Source organism: Gobius niger (assembly GCF_951799975.1).
Source record: "Gobius niger genome assembly, chromosome: 2".
In the NCBI taxonomy this organism is placed as follows: Eukaryota; Metazoa; Chordata; class Actinopteri; order Gobiiformes; family Gobiidae; genus Gobius; species Gobius niger.
Window position 1 is genome coordinate 45,223,068 of NC_136853.1, and position 16,697 is coordinate 45,239,764.

Below are 16,697 nucleotides of genomic sequence, written 5' to 3' on the forward strand. Positions count from 1 at the left end.
CTCCACAAGATGCCCCGCGGAAACTGGTCCCGAGATAAGTGGTTCCGCTTGGAGGGAAACCTAAGAAAATAAACTATAAAAAATGAAATGAAATGAAACAAAACAAAACAAAACAAAACAAAACAAAACAAAACAAAATAAATTAAAACAAAATAAAACAAAATAAAATAAAATAAAATAAAATAAAATAAAATAAAATAAAATAAAATAAAATAAAATAAAATAAAATAAAACCAAATAAAATAAAATAAAATAAAATAAAATAAAATAAAATAAAACGAAACGAAACGAAACAAAATAAAACAAAACAAAACAAAATAAAATAAAATAAAACAAAACAAAACAAAATAAAACGAAACGAAACAAAATAAAACAAAAATAAATAAATAAAATAAAATAAAATAAAATAAAACAAAACAAAACAAAACAAAACAAAACAAAATAAAATAAAATAAAATAAAATAAAATAAAATAAAATAAAATAAAATAAAATAAAATAAAATAAAATAAAATAAAATAAAACAAAACAAAACAAAACAAAACAAAACAAAACAAAACAAAACAAAACAAAACAAAACAAAACAAAACAAAACAAAACAAAACAAAACAAAATAAAATAAAATAAGGTGGAGGGCAGGGGCACAAACCTGACATATTATTTTTATGTCTGAAAGTCCTTTCTACTGAACAACATCGCGCTCATGTGCTGACAGTGGAGACAATGAACTTTGAAACAGTTTTTGTTTCATGCTGATTCTTCCAGTTATATTAACCAAAAACTAAGACAAAAGCATCTGCAATTCGCCAGTTACCACAGTGACCATACTTACCATAGTTACTGTCATAGCATGTTCAGTTGCTCCACCCTAACCCTAACCCTACTCAGCTCAGTAGAATGTTGAACGCAACTTGTACAAATGCCAGTGGACACATCTATTGATCGATCGATTATAGATCTATCCATCCAGCATGTCTTTAACTGTATATATTTTCTTATATAGTTGGTGGAGCAAGTTGTCTCACGATCGGAAGGTCAGGGGTTCGAATCCCGGCTCCTGAAGGTGCCTACTGTCATTGTGTCTTTGGGCAAGACACTTTACCCACCTAGCTCGTGCCTGCGTCCGTTGGTGTATGAGAGAGTGAATGGGTGACTGGTTCCTTCCTATAAAACGCTTTGGGCCTGATGAGAAAGTGCTATATAAGTTGAGTTGTGTCCATTTTCCAATAATACACAAAAAATAACTAAATAACCCAATTACGTCAATGCATCCATGAGATTTTCAAGTAGATTTCTTTTTTTTCTTTGATACGACCACCTTTCTCTTCAGATGAAACATATATAATACATTTAATTAGACAAAACATTGTCTCATGTAAAGCGCTTTGTGACTATGTCTGTGAAAGGCACTATATGAATAAAGATCTTCTTCTTCTTCTACAAGTAAAATATCCACAAAATGAAATGGAGTGAAAAAACACCCTCATGGTTACATTAAAAAAATGAGATTTAAAAACCTACTTGGCCTAAATTGGCTTGTTGCACAATGTGGCTACGCTAGTTCCTCTGAGCTGAAGTTGTGGGCGCTAGTACTTCCTGTTTGTATTAATTACCATTAAGATTAGCTTAGACCCGTTCGAATCATCGGATTTCCTAAAGATTCTGTGGTGGACGGTGAGTTCCTGGTAGACGATCACTTCCTGCAGGTGAACGAGTTGCTGCACAGAGTAAATATTTCTGTGGAGGAGACGTCTATGTTTATAAGGATCAGTGAGTTTGTCTTAAAGCTAAAGGCTAACATTAATTTCATGCATTATACAAATTGAAATAGTGCCTCAAATATAAATTAATACTTACATTTTTTTTAGCGCTATATATTTTTAGTCCATTTTTTATAGCATGTTAGCCTTTAGCTTCAAGATAAGCTATCAATCCTTTATGATCACAGGTGTCTCCTCGGAACTCGTTACATCCTACATTAAGATTTGAACACACAGTAAATGATCATCTACCAGAAACTCACCAACTCGCCCACCATGTAATCTTTAGAAAATATGATTATTATCCGAGGTCCGAGCTCATCTCTATAGGAAAAGAATACAGACAGGAAGTACTGGCGCTCACAACTTCAGGTCAGAGGAACTAGCATAGCCATACCGTGCAACAAGCCAATCCACCGTCTTGTTTTGCTGATTCTATGTTACTTGAACATGAACATATTATATATAGATATGTGTATGATATTACACTGATGTTCAATAATAATTTAATATAATTTAATTTAATTTAATATTTAATTATTTTATTTATATATTTTTATATAATCTTTTCTTCCGGCACCGGGCGGAACTGCTGATCTCCGTCGGTGACGTCACGCACGTAGCCCCGCCCCTCTCTCCCTAGAACCGCTCATGTGATTGGCCCCGGAGCCTCACCACCACGGCAACAACATGTCGACCGTCCCGAAAAGGCGAAGCCGAAATGTTTTATGATGTTTTATGAGCACTTAGGTCGTCCTTTTACGTATCGCTTTTCTGTCGTGCCGTTGTTGTGCCGGGGAGGAGGATGTCGCGCGCTCTCGGTGACAGGAGTCCGCAGCTGCTCAACACGTTTGAGAAACTGTCAGGCAGGCCGACACTTCCCCGAGCAGAACTAGCAGGTACCCGACGAAGAACATGCACAAAATGTTTTCGTCTCTATCTTTAAACAGAGACATTTAAGATTGCAGGGTTTATTTTAGAGTTTGTGCTGCACTGCAAATGTTGCTAGTGCTGCTTTGCTACACAGCTAAGAGCTAGCTTAGACGTTTGCTCTGCTTGTTGGTGTAACTGATCTTAAAGTAGATATATTCTCACTGGGTTGATATGTTTATAGATTGTGCACGCTATTACATCCAAGCTCCTCGCTTTCCATCAGACCAAAGAGGAGGATTAATGACAGCAGAACCACATAGCCAAATGTTGAATATTGAATCAATGTCATGTCCGCCAATCAAGCCTAACGTGAAAGTATCAGTCATGGGAACATTCAATCCTCAATTTAAAAATAAACTAATGTATCGTCAAAAATCGTGTTGTGTCAGATTGATATCAAAGCTAAATGGTAAATGATCTCAACTTATATATTGACTTTACATCAAGGAACCACTCATCCATTCACAATCATACACCAATGTACACCGACTTTTGTCCTTGTGGGTTAATATTTGTCAGGGACTGGCTATTTTGCTGTATCATGTGGTAATATTCACTTTACTAGGACAGGACGATATGGCGTAAAATCTATATCATGGTATAGACAAGAAATACCACGATAACGATATATTTGACGATATAATTGACAATGGACAAATGACTTCAAAATCCCAGCCTTACGCCGACTGGGAAGATTCATTCAGTGATATTTTTTTCTTTTTAACAGCGACTAATTTCCTCGCAAATCTGATCTACTCAAGTAGTTTACATGATCCTTAATTTCACTTTTTAATAGGGCTGCAACTAGCGATTATTTTGTAATCGATTAATCGCTTAGCTTAAAGGAACAGGCCACCGTTTTTACATACTGAGATATGTTCTTACCTGAGCTTTGACGAGTTCTTTAGGACCTGTCTGATCTTCAGTCACGTAAACACAGCGCAGACGGCGTTAGCATTTAGCCTCTCCCTCTCTCCTCTATAGCTCCAAAACAGGTCAAGATAGAAGCTAAAAGGGGGAACTATATTGTAAGGTGTAATAATACCAGGAGTAGTTTGAAATCCACGCAGTAATCTTCACTTTATTGTGCGGATGCCAAACTACTCCTGGTATTATTACGCCTTACAATATAGTCCCCCCTTTTATCCGCTTAGAAAATCCACATTGTTTAATTGTGTGTAATTATCCTTTGTAGTGGAACACTTCACGTAACCATATTTAAATAGGGAAAACGTGGAAGAGCTTGGTAGCTTCTATCTTGACCTGTTTTGGAGCTATAGAGGAGAGAGGGAGAGGCTAAATGCTAACGCCGTCTGCGCTGTGTTTACGTGACTGAAGATCAGACAGGTCCTAAAGAACTCGTCACAGCTCAGGTAAGAACATATCTCAGTATGTAAAAACGGTGGCCTGTTCCTTTAAAGTGAATGTTTCTTTGAGGCTTTTAGTGCTAATTCTGCTTCTGACTGGATGAGACACAGACAATTCATGAAATATACAATGTACAAAACACTACAGACCCTAACTATTAATCTCAAAGTAAGTTTTCATCAAAAATACAACATTTTCGTTTAATTTTTGCTCTATTTGAGTCTGTGTGAGCCAGAAAACGATTCATCTATTACTAAAATAGTCGTCGACTCTTTCAATAATCGATTAGTCGTCGATTAATCCGTTGTTTCAGCCCTGCTTTTTGAGCACCTGTCCCCGTGTTCTACAGTCCATGTTTATGCTGCTCTGATGGAGCTGAGCGTAACATAAATTATATCGTGTCCACACTGTCAATGTCAATGTTATTTATAAAGCACATTTAAAAACAACCATAGTCGACCAAAGTGCTGGACAAGAACAGTAACAATATGTACAATAAACACAATAAAACTTAAACACAGGTCAGATATAAAGGCACAAACTGTGTCTGGTCCACATGGAACCGAAGGCCAAAGCAAAAAGATGATTTTTAATTTGGTTTTAAACTCCTCTACAGACTGAGCCGAGCACACATGTAGAGGAGGCGGTTCCAAAGTTTAGGGGCCGTCACTGAGAAGCCTCGGTCACCTCTGGACACACAGACAGAAGGAGCTGGTCTGACCTCAGAGCTCCTGAAGGACAGTAGAGCTGGTCAGACCTCAGAGCTCTGGAAGGACAGTAGAGCTGGTCAGACCTCAGAGCTCTGGAAGGACAGTCGAGCTGGTCAGACCTCAGAGCTCTGGAAGGACAGTAGAGCTGGTCAGACCTCAGAGCTCTGGAAGGACAGTAGAGCTGGTCTGACCTCAGAGCTCTGGAAGGACAGTAGAGCTGGTCTGACCTCAGAGGAAGGACAGTAGAGCTGGTCAGACCTCAGAGCTCTGGAAGGACAGTAGAGCTGGTCTGACCTCAGAGCTCTGGAAGGACAGTAGAGCTGGTCAGACCTCAGAGCTCTGGAAGGACAGTAGAGCTGGTCTGACCTCAGAGCTCTGGAAGGACAGTAGAGCTGGTCAGGCCTCAGAGCTCTGGAAGGACAGTAGAGCTGGTCTGACCTCAGAGCTCTGGAAGGACAGTAGAGCTGATCTGACCTCAGAGCTCTGGAAGGACAGTAGAGCTGGTCTGACCTCAGAGCTCTGGAAGGACAGTAGAGCTGATCTGACCTCAGAGCTCTGGAAGGACAGTAGAGCCTGTCTGACCTCAGAGCTCCTGAAGGACAGTAGAGCTGGTCAGACCTCAGAGCTCTGGAAGGACAGTAGAGCTGCAACAGTTCTGAAAGATACTTAGCCCAGGGGTGTCCAAACTTTTTTGGGGGGCCGCATATTGACGCGTACACGGGGTGAAGGGCCGTAGATCGGTAGTTAGTGCCGCAAAACCTTCGACTAGCAGAGGTTTAAATTGTGCCCCACCTCTATTTAAGCTTAAAACCTTCATGCCAGCTCAGTCTCACAGTAAAATGTTAGTTGTTCGGTTAGAATTGTATAGAATTATTACATTTCAGATAAAAAGGTCCATCTCTGGCGATGTGCACCGATACAGCAAGAGACCAAGCACTTTGGACACCCCTGACTTAGGTGCCAGCGAATGTAGGCATTTAAAAACAATCAGCAGAATTTTAAACTTGATTCGAAAGGGAACTGGTATGTAGGGCTGCTCGATTATTGAAAAAATAATAATCACGATTATTTTTGTCATAATTGAAATCACGATTATTCAAACGATTATTTGTTGCCTTTAAAAAAATCCAGCAAAAAAGTGACAAAAATCCATTAAAAAAATGACAAAAATCCATCAAAAAAGTGACAAAAATCCAGCAAAAAATGACAAAAATCCATCAAAAAAGTGACAAAAATCCAGCAAAAAAATGACAAAAATCCAGCAGAAAAAAGACAAAAATCAAGCAAAAAAAAGACAAAAATCAAGCAAAAAAATGACAAAAATCAAGCAAAAAAAATGACAAAAATCCATCAAAAAATGACAAAAATCCATCAAAAAAATGACAAAAATCCAGCAGAAAAAAGACAAAAATCAAGCAAAAAAATGACAAAAATCCATCAAAAAAATTACAAAAATCCATCAAAAAAGTGAAAAAAATCCATCAAAAAAAATGACAAAAATCCATCAAAAAAATGACAAAAATCCATCAAAAAAATGACAAAAATCCATCAAAAAAGTGACAAAAATCCAGCAGAAAAAAGACAAAAATCAAGCAAAAAAATTAAAAAAAATCCAGACAAAAGCATGAGCCGTGGCACGGGAAAAGCGAAGGGAAAATAATCCCAGCGCTGTGAAATAACAAGTCTGCTTTGCAAAAAAAAATAAAAAAAAATTGGAAAAAAAATTAATAATAATCGATTTTTTGCGATTATGCTAATTTTGTAATCGCTTACTGTTGTAATCGAAATCGTAATCGAATTTCGATTAATTGCACAGCCCTACTGGTATGTACAGAGGACAGAATGGGAGTAATGTGCTCAGGCGACAATGATATCAAAAATTACAACGCTATCCAAAAATCATATCACGATAGCGATGTGCGTTACAATATGGCCCGCCCCTACTATGCTCGACATATACCGTGGTTAGTGCTAATCTTTTTGTCAGAAAATATCAATAACCCTAATTTTAACCCTAACCTTAACGACATCTCTGGCTCTAGCCCTAATTTGTGTCATGAAAAACTGAAAATCTGGCAATAATCATCAAGAAAACAGGAAGATTTAATCATGTGATACGAATTGTCGAATTAGGAGCAAGTTACGGCACAATTGCGTAAACGAACTAAATATCCACCCCCTGTTTATTATGTTGAATGATGGATGGCTCGTGTCTCCAGGTCCTCGTACTCCAAGTGCGCGGAGTGGGCATCGATGCGTGGCCGACAACACCAACCTTTATGTATTTGGAGGATACAACCCCGACTACGATGAGTCCGGAGGCTCGGAGAACGAAGACTATCCGTTGTTCAGGGAGCTGTGGAGGTACCACTTCGCCACTGGACGCTGGCAGCAGATTCAGACGGAGGGATATATGCCCACGGAGCTGGCGTCTATGTCAGGTAACACGACTTACGATGCAGTCGCTTGAATGACTATGAAAAATATCCAATTTTGTTCACACTAAACTAGGGATGCACCGATACCACTGTTTCTAAAACCGATACGAGTGCTTTGATTTAAGTACTCGCCGATACCGAATACCGATACGAGTACAAGGCATTTTCTTCAACGTTCTTACTATTTCCACAGCAGATTGGTTTGTAATTAGTTATTTTACTCATGTACATTTCCTTAAGTAAAGTAGGCGACACATTTAAGAGCAGTTATATTAGAATTGTGCTGATGCCATTTATTTATTTTTATTTTCATTCAATCTAATTTTTATGTCTCTGTCCATCATAGACAGAAAAGCCCATGTCCTAAAGCTCCCAATGCCTGAGCTTTATTCATTTATGTGTTTTTATTTGACAATAGTATTGAGATGTGACTTAAATGGTCTCTTTTCGTCTTTACTTCAGCTCCTGTAGATTTTCTCATGTGTTTGTAGCAACTTAGCGAGTAGCTACAGCGTTTTCATTGTTCTGCTGCAGCTCATTTTCTCTCAATATAAACATGCTGTATGTCTTTAATGTGGATTTTCTGAGGACTTTTTAGTCGCTGGGTTAGTTTTTCAGATGAATAAACCCCTGGGCATAAAACGGCGTCAGAATGGCCAAAACTGCTAGCCGTGAGTTAGCATCGTTAGCCTGTATGTTGTAAACACTGCAGACGCTGCAGCACTAACAACATTAAGCTCTGGTTAAATCCAGCTCAGACTCTGGTTTAGAGAACGCAGTCTGTAATAAAGTCAGCTCTATGTGGATTATTGTATTTAAGTAAAGTAAGTAAAGTAAAGTAAGTAAAGTAAGTGAAGTAAGTAATCTTTATTTATATAGCGCTTTTCACAGACAGAGGTCACAAAGTGCTTTACAGTGGACAGCAACTAAAACAAACAGCAAAAGACAGTAAAAAATATGTTTTCAAAGAGGCAGCTCTATTTGCTCTCGAAAGCCTTTTTAAACAGATGAGTCTTAAGTTGCTTTTTAAAAGTCTCCACAGAATCGAGGGAACGCAATGACAGAGGAAGTTCATTCCAGAGACGGGGTGCGACGGCTTTGAAAGACCCGTCTCCTCGGGTTTTGTAAAGGGTCCGAGGAACCATGAGCAGGTTTTGACCTGAAGACCTCAGACTCCGAGCTGAAGTAGCGCTGGATTTCCACCATTTCCACTAAACAATTCTCCAGTTTGTTGCTTCTTCTCTCCTCAGCTGAGAGCAGCGCCTCGTAGCTGCGCCTCGTAGGTTCGCCTCGTAGGTGCGCTGCCCACACGTCAAATGGTATCGGTTTCTAGTATAGATACAGACGGCATCTCTGGAATCGCCCATATATGGTCCTTTTTGAAAACAGTTAAGGGGGAAAACAATTTTGAAAAAATGTAAACTTTCTCTAATTATTCAAAAACTACTTTAACAAATGCTGAATTATGAATATAGTTTCTACTAAATAATAATAAAAAGACATGGGGAGGAGCAAAGTGGTTCAACAGCCCATAAATACATGAAGAACGGAGAATGCTAACATGATGCTACATGTTAGCATCGGGCTAATGCTAACTACAACTGCCGTTTTTTCACTTCTACTGAACAATCTGCTGTGAGAAAATATCCATATGGGCCTGATTTACACTTGACTTTATTTATGTGATAAATAAGTTGATATTCCACCAGAAAATGGCTAAAAAGAGTGACAAATTGTGTTTCTCTAAAGATTCTATTTTCCCCCTCGGCGAAGCCACGCCCCCTTCTATGACGAGATGCCGTCTGTATCTATCGGGACCTCAGGAATGAGTACGAGTATGAGTACAAGCGTGTGGTATCGGTCTGACACTGGTATCGGTATCGGTATCGGTGCATCCCTACACTAAACATCTCACACCAGTATTGTTTTAATATAAAGGGAGCTTGGTCGTTGTACTTTCAGCTGTGTTGCACGGGAACAATCTCCTCGTGTTCGGCGGCACCGGAATCCCTTTTGGTGAAAACAACAGCAATGACGTCCATGTTTGCAACGTTAAGTACAAACGCTGGTCACTGCTCAACTGTCGGGGGAAGAAGCCCAGCAGAATCTACGGACAGGTTGGAGCGTCTTACGACTTTAAGCCCAGTATGTTCCTGTAATTCGCCTCAGGTCATTTGAATGCGATGTTTGTGACTTTCTTTCCAGGCGATGGTCATTATAAACGGGTTTCTGTTCGTGTTCGGTGGAACGACGGGATACAATTACAACACGGATTTGCACAGACTAGACCTGACCACGAGGGAGTGGATCTATCTCAAACCCAACAATCCTCCAGATGACTTTCCAGAGGAGCGGTAATGCGTCATGTCATTCTAAAGGGGGGCGTTTACCAACTGTTTGCTCACATGCAGAATAATAGTGGATCAGCTGCAGTGGTTTTTTTTCATCAACGAAGACGATATCATTTTGTTGACGCATCTTTTTTTTATGATAATAACATAACAATGACGAGCTGAAAATAAGTCTGTGGGGAAGGGCTGGGCGATAAATCCAATGAGTTCAATGAATTCATGGTTTTAAACACAGACGATTTGGAAAATGGCTCTATTGTAAAGTGTTGTGTTTTAAGAGGACGCGGTGGAGTTTTCCTCCGCTAGAACAGACTTTCCTCCGGTCTGCTCCTGTGCCTTTCTCGCACTCTGCTGTGAGCGGAACACCCATTTAACTCCGCCCCTTTCCTCTGAGTCTCCATGGAGACGGTCGTCAATCACAGCAGAGGCATGAAGACGAGAAAACTAAAACACTTTTGAAAAATCCATGGCTTATTAAGAGGTTTTACCTTTGAGAGCAGACAAGGAATATTTAAGAAATACATATATTTTTTAATAAAGGCTTATCTTATCTTATCTTGATGGGCCTAATAGAGTTCGGGAAATTCCACAGTTACCATGGAGATCCGCCATAGATACAGGGGGAAAACAATTTTGAAAAAATGTATATTTTCTCTAATTATTCAAAAACTACTTTAACAAACGCTGAATTATGAATATAGTTTTCTACTAAATAAAGACACAAAGACATGGAGAGGAGCAAAGTGGTTCAACAGCCCATATATACATGAATAACGGAGAATGCTAACTTGATGCTACATCGGGCTAATGCTAGCGGTTAGCTCGGGCTAACTGGGCCCGATTTACACTTGACTTTATTTATGTGATAAATAAGTTCATTTTCTACCAGAAAATAGCAAAAAAGAGGGAAAAATTGTGTTTCTCTAAAGATTCTTTTTCCCCCTCGGCGATGCCACACCCCCTTCTATGACGAGATGCCGTCTGTATCTATAGAGTTGTATTGGCCCCGCCCTCCACCTGACATCATGACATCATCACATTCTAAATCGTGAACGCCGCCTATTGTGTCTACATTATGAAATATTAATGAGCAGGACTCTGAGCAGTTTTCTTCATATAAAAGATCAGGAGACCTTTTTAAGTTTATATCCAATAAAATCCATTAAAATCGTAATCGTCCAAACTGAGTCAAATAATCGAGATTGAATTGTTTGGCCACATCGCCCAGTCCGACTGTGGGGACCGAAACATGACCAGACGGTTTTGAGTTTTACGTCAATGAGACGAGACTAGTCAGAGTACGACTTAAGTCTCTGTCACAACAGAAGCTTTTCTCAGGACAGTTTTAAATATCGTAGCACATAAACGCAGAAATCATGTTGATGAAGATTGAATGTGGCTTCATTCTTACCACAGGCGGTTTCCCATCAAACTAATGATTAGAAAAACATAAAAACCTTTTATATACTTTTATTACATATCGTTTTAACAATTAATCTTAAAACAAGTCTGTTCGGTGCGTTTTGCCTTCACCCGTTGATGTCAGTGTTGATGTGTTGTTGTGTTTTAGGTACAGGCATGAAATAGCACATGACGGACAGAGAATTTATCTTTTGGGAGGAGGCACAACCTGGACGTCTTACCCTTTAGACAAGGTATGTTTGGGTTTTAGATTCTTAATGATATAATGTTCCTCTCGTAAATATTTACAGCAGCGAGTATTCCTTAACAAAAATCTTACGAAATGTTCAAGCAGATAATCCACAAACCGAGGCATCAGCTATATTTATCCAACCTCACCAACAACAGTACTTTTGCTTTCCCACTGTAGGACTATAGAACGTCCAGATGTCATCCACATGTTCCCCGTCGCCTTTTATGCAAAACCAAAGGTCATCAAACCAAATCATGATTAGTTTTAATCAGTTTGGAGCCTTCAGTTAAAGTATTTGTTACAAAATTTACACACAATAAATAATTACACTGGCTCGGGTTGAAAGATATATATCGTTATCGTATTGATATTGAGATATGAACAAAACATTTAAAGGGGGGGTATTATGCAAAATGGACTTTTCCAAGCTTTCCATCATGTTATTCTGTCACTCCCTCATTAAAAACATGGCTGAAGTGTTGCCTTGGCACATTCACGTATTTTTGAGTAATCTGTAAAAACTCTGATGGCGGCCATTTTAGGGATAGGTTTGCCTGAGTCCTCCTAGGAACGCCCCCACCTCCTGGAGACGCCTCCGAGCTTTCGTCACCAGCCGAGTAACCGACCACTGCTCCTCAGCAGAACCCCCTCCCCACTGATGCCACAGACAGCGTGTGGAGGGGGCGTGTCTAAAGGCTCAGAGGTTCTTAAAGAGACAGAGGCCTATTTCAAGACATTCACAACAGCCATTTTGAGACATTTTATACAAGGCATTTATTCTAATTTACTGCATTGACAGACCAACAGAAGGTTTGTCATCATTGTAGTGTGATATAGACTGGTGCTATGGGACTGAAAAAAGCAGAATACCCCCTCTTTAAAGCCCAACTGATACACTGTGTCATTGTATCAGATTAGTGTGTGGACGCAAAACAACTTCCTCCAGTTAAATACATAAAATGGAGATCATTTTGGCCCACAAAAACACAGACAGGTTGTCATTGGTCATCTTGAGGCTCTCACACTAGAACTAGAAAATCAAGTTAGAATCATGGACTCAGACCTGAATTTGAACAGTCATATAAGTCAATTACATCAGCGGCCTGTTACCACCTAAAGCAACATGGCTAAATAAAAACATAGTAAACCAGATTTGGAGAGATTAATTCATGTGTTTGTGTCCAGCCGGTTAGACTGTTGTAACGGCCTGTCCTCTCTAAATCAGCTGTTAGAAAACTGCAGTTTATCCAAAATGTTTCAGCTCGAGTCCTGACCAGAACCAGGAAATACGACCACATTAGTCCAGTGCTCCGGTCTCTGCACTGGCTTCCTGTCACTCAGAGAATAGGGCAAGGCAAGTTTATTTGTAGAGCACAATACATACACAAGGCAATTCAAAGTGCTTCACAGTTGCATAAATATAAGAAAACAAATACAATCAATAAAAAACATCAACATAGAATTAATCAATTACAGTAAGAGGCAAGAGTGCAGATAAAATACTTTCAGTCATATACACGGGCAAAAAAAAACTGTTTTCAGCCTGGATTTGAACATTGTCAGAGTTGAGGCCTGTCTCACATCCTCATGAAATAGACTTTAAAATAGGGCTTGTGTACAAGTCCCCTCAGGGTCAGACACCAGAGTACATCTCTGACATGTTAAAGCCACTGGGGGTCTCCTGGTGGTTCCCAGAGTCAGGACGAAACATGGTGAGGCTGCGTTTCAGTTTCATGCAGCTAAGGTCTGGAACTGCCTCCGTGAGAACAGAATATCAGGGTTCTACGTTGGCAACACTGGACGTAAATAAATCTTGTGACATTGCCTAAGGTTATCGAAACAGTTTCCTTGAATAATTTATAAAACTAACCTAAAACCTCTGCTTCATTTCCATGTTTGTTTCTCACATCTTCTAGATTCACGCTTATAATTTAGAGACCAATTCGTGGGAGGAGATTGCGACAAAACCTCACGACAAAATAGGTACGTGTGCAGAGATGGTAGTGAATACTTAGTTCATCATTTATTCAGTGATTTAAATGCATTTTCACAGGATATCCAGCTCCGAGGAGATGCCATAGCTGTGTGCAGATTCAGAATAGTGAGTAAAATCACCAAAGTGTCACATTGTCGCTTGCTGAGTGTGTTGCTCGTAACAGGCTCCCTTTGTTTTTCATAGATGTGTTTATATGTGGAGGCTACAACGGGGAAGTGATTTTAGCCGATTTGTGGAACATCAACCTTCACACGTTCCAGTGGATGAAACTTCCAGCAGTGATGCCCGAGCCAGCTTACTTCCACTGCGCAGCCGTCACCCCGGTGAGTGGAAGGAAACCGGTGACCCTTAGATCAAAAAGTGAAGACGGTGACTCTGTAGGTTAAACGATACCAGTATATCAGAAAAGTGTAGGTACTACTGGTATCAAATCATTATCAAATCACTATTATTTTTGCCAATCTTTTTTCTTTCTATTTTTCCCTCTTTTTTTTTTTTTTTTTCCCAATATTTGCTACATTTTCCCCAATTTTTGAACACATTTCCCCCCCCCAATTATTCCCCAGTTTTACACATTTTGGAGATGAACCCAATATTGTAAACTTATAATAATAATACATTTTATTTGTCGGCGCCTTTCAAAACACCCAAGGTCACCTTACATGAGCTACATTGATAAAATCATAACAAAATAAAACATATCAAAGTAAGTAGCTAACTTTAAATAAGTGGGTTTTGAGGCGAGATTTAACAAGGGGCAGAGAGGTCGTTTGACGGAGTTTAGCGGGGAGTGAGTTCCAGAGGTTTGGGGCTGATCGGCTAAAAGCTCGAGCACCCATGGGGGCTAAGTGGGCAGTAGGTACAGACAGCTGAGGGGCAGAGGAGGACCGGAGGGTGAGGAGGGAGGAGGCACATGAAGGAGCTCAGTGAGATAAGGAGGGGCCAGGTTATTCAGAGATTTGAAGGTGAGGAGAAGGATCTTGTATTGAATGCCATGTTTGATGTGGAGCCAGTGGAGCTGCTGAAGAACTGGGCTGTTGTGATGATTGGACGGAGTTCTGGTGATTATTCGGGCGTCGGAGTTTTGGACGAGCTGAAGTTTGTGGAGTGATTTTTGGGGGAGACCAAAAAGGAGTGAGTTACAGTAATATAACCGGGATGTGACAAGACTGTGGACCAGAATGGCAGCTTATTGTCACCACTTTTTCTTTTTTTTCAGAGAAAATAATTGGACATTAGTTCATATGTGCTGACAGAGGAGACAGTTTTTGTTTCATGTGGATTCCGCCAGTAATGACTGAGATATGAGCCAAAAAACAAACACAGAAAAATATGCATTTTGTCAGTTACTGCAGTTACCATAGTTTACCGTCAGTTGCTCCACCTCAATGTTACACTATGGGCTCTTTAGAATGTTGTGATGTCACGTGAACGCAGCCTATTGGAGATGAACCCGATATTGTGAACGTGCAGATCTTCCACACATTGGTCTGTTTTCTGGTTGAAGATGGCAAATATTTTAGGCATCAGAAAAAGTATCTTTCAGGTATCGGTATCAAAAACAAAGTATCTTTAAAAGCAGCAAGTATCAAAAACATGTAGAAGAACAGCGACTCTCAATCATACTGCATTTTATAACCCAGGCTTAGACCTTTCACATTCCCAAACCCATCATAGTGAGTCTCTCCTCTCTTTTTTCTTTCCTCAGGCCGGCTGTATGTACATTCACGGCGGAGTGGTGGACATCCACGAGAACAAGAGAACTGGTTCTTTGTTTAAAATATGGCTGACAGTTCCCAGTCTGTTGGAGCTGTGCTGGGAGAAGCTGCTCAAAGCCTTTCCCCACCTGACGACGCTTCCCACGATGCAACTGCTCAACCTGGGCCTCACACAGGAACTCATCGAACGCTTGAAATAGGCCCACGCACAAGCTCGGACGTTAAAACAAACAAAGGAGTCAAAACAAAAGGGATGGACTCGCAATAGGACGAAGAAGAATGTTTGACGGAGCACATCTCTCATTATGAAATTACCCCACTCCATTTCTCCAACATATCCTGCCTTAAAACCAAAAAGAATGCCTTTCTCTGGGTCGTTTGACTGTTGTAGTGGTGATGATAGCAGATAGTAAGTAATGTGAATTCATTTAACCCAGCCCACTTTCCAATGCCATTCCTCACAGTGTCATGAAACATAGCCTTAACTTCTTAACCCTCACTGTAACCGGGCACGTTTTCTCCACTTCTAAAAGAGAGCTCACAGCCTTTATTGACCAGGGTAAAACTATGGAAGATTTTTTTTGTGTGTCATCAGAATGTGAATTTTAAATGTTTTTAGCTCAACTCCAAATGTTGAATTTCAGACCCTGAATATTCAACACATAATTCAAAGTGTTTAAAGCAGTACTAAGTAACGTGTTTACCTTAATAAATCCTCTCCGTAGTCCCTGTGGGGGTGAAACAAGTGTGTATGGGATGATTGGAGGGTCTTTCATCGCCCCCTGGTGTCTCTGGCCAGAAAACCATGTTTGCAACTTGACTGCCACCGGACCAGAGAAAGCAATACACACTAATGGAATCACGAAGAAGAAGCTAACATGCTAGCAGGCAAAGCTAACTGTGGGCTAGCGTCACTTTAAACAGTATTTACAGCCAAGTTTGAGTGAAAAAAAATATTTCCATTGTATAATTGGATGCACAGTGACCCTCTCTCCCTTCGCCTTTCCTGTCAGTGTAGTATTTACTCTCCAAGACGATTAATAAGTTAAAAAATCGTAACTTGCTACGACACCTGCAGTTGCGCTTATGGCCTGTAGGGGGAAGAGTTACTTAGTACTGCTTTAAAATTCAAAATGTAAAAAAAATCACATTGATAATACGCACTGCATTGTTTTTAAATATTTCAAATTCAACAGTTTCTACAGCACATTTTTCACTCTAAATTTAAATGGAAAAAAAAAATCACCCTTAAAAATATTCAATGTTTAAAAAAATCAAGCCCTTAAATTCAACAGTAGAAATTCAGAGACTGAAATTCGCAGCGAAAAACACACACAGAACTAAAAAATTGAAAACCAAATCCTGGTTCATCAGCAAACGTTGCAAGGGACCAATCAAAGTTCTTCAATTTGACTCTTCAACTCCTTCCTCATCTCTAAGTCCCGCCCACTAAAGACTCAAACCAATAGATACAGACGGCATCTCTGGAATCGCCCATATAAGGTCATGTTTGAAAACAGTTAAGGGGGAAAACAATTTTGAAAAAAATTAAATTTTCTCTAATTATTCAAAAACTACTTTAACAAACGCTGAATTATGACGATAGTTTCTACTAAATAAAGATACAAAGACATGGGGAGGAGCAAAGTGGTTCAACAGCTAACCTGATGCTACATGTTAGCATTGGGCTAATGCTGACGGTTAGCTAGCACGAGCTACAACTGCCGTTTTTTCGCTTCTACTGAACAATCTGCTGTGAGAAAATATCCAT

The 16,697-nt window shown here is 39.7% G+C and overlaps 1 protein-coding gene across 1 annotated transcript; it reads left to right on the top strand.

The window, feature by feature from the left end:
• Positions 1–2,414: 2,414 nt before the first annotated feature.
• klhdc10 (kelch domain containing 10) lies at positions 2,415–15,126 on the top strand (the record flags this gene model as incomplete). Its single annotated transcript, XM_079552512.1, has 9 exons — positions 2,415–2,657; positions 6,989–7,210; positions 9,170–9,324; positions 9,413–9,561; positions 11,129–11,213; positions 13,129–13,195; positions 13,266–13,313; positions 13,392–13,531; positions 14,917–15,126. Exons 1-9 carry the CDS (start codon positions 2,564–2,566, stop codon positions 15,124–15,126), a joined length of 1,170 nt encoding a protein of 389 aa, XP_079408638.1. The 5' UTR covers positions 2,415–2,563.
• Between the last annotated feature and the right edge of the window lie 1,571 nt (positions 15,127–16,697).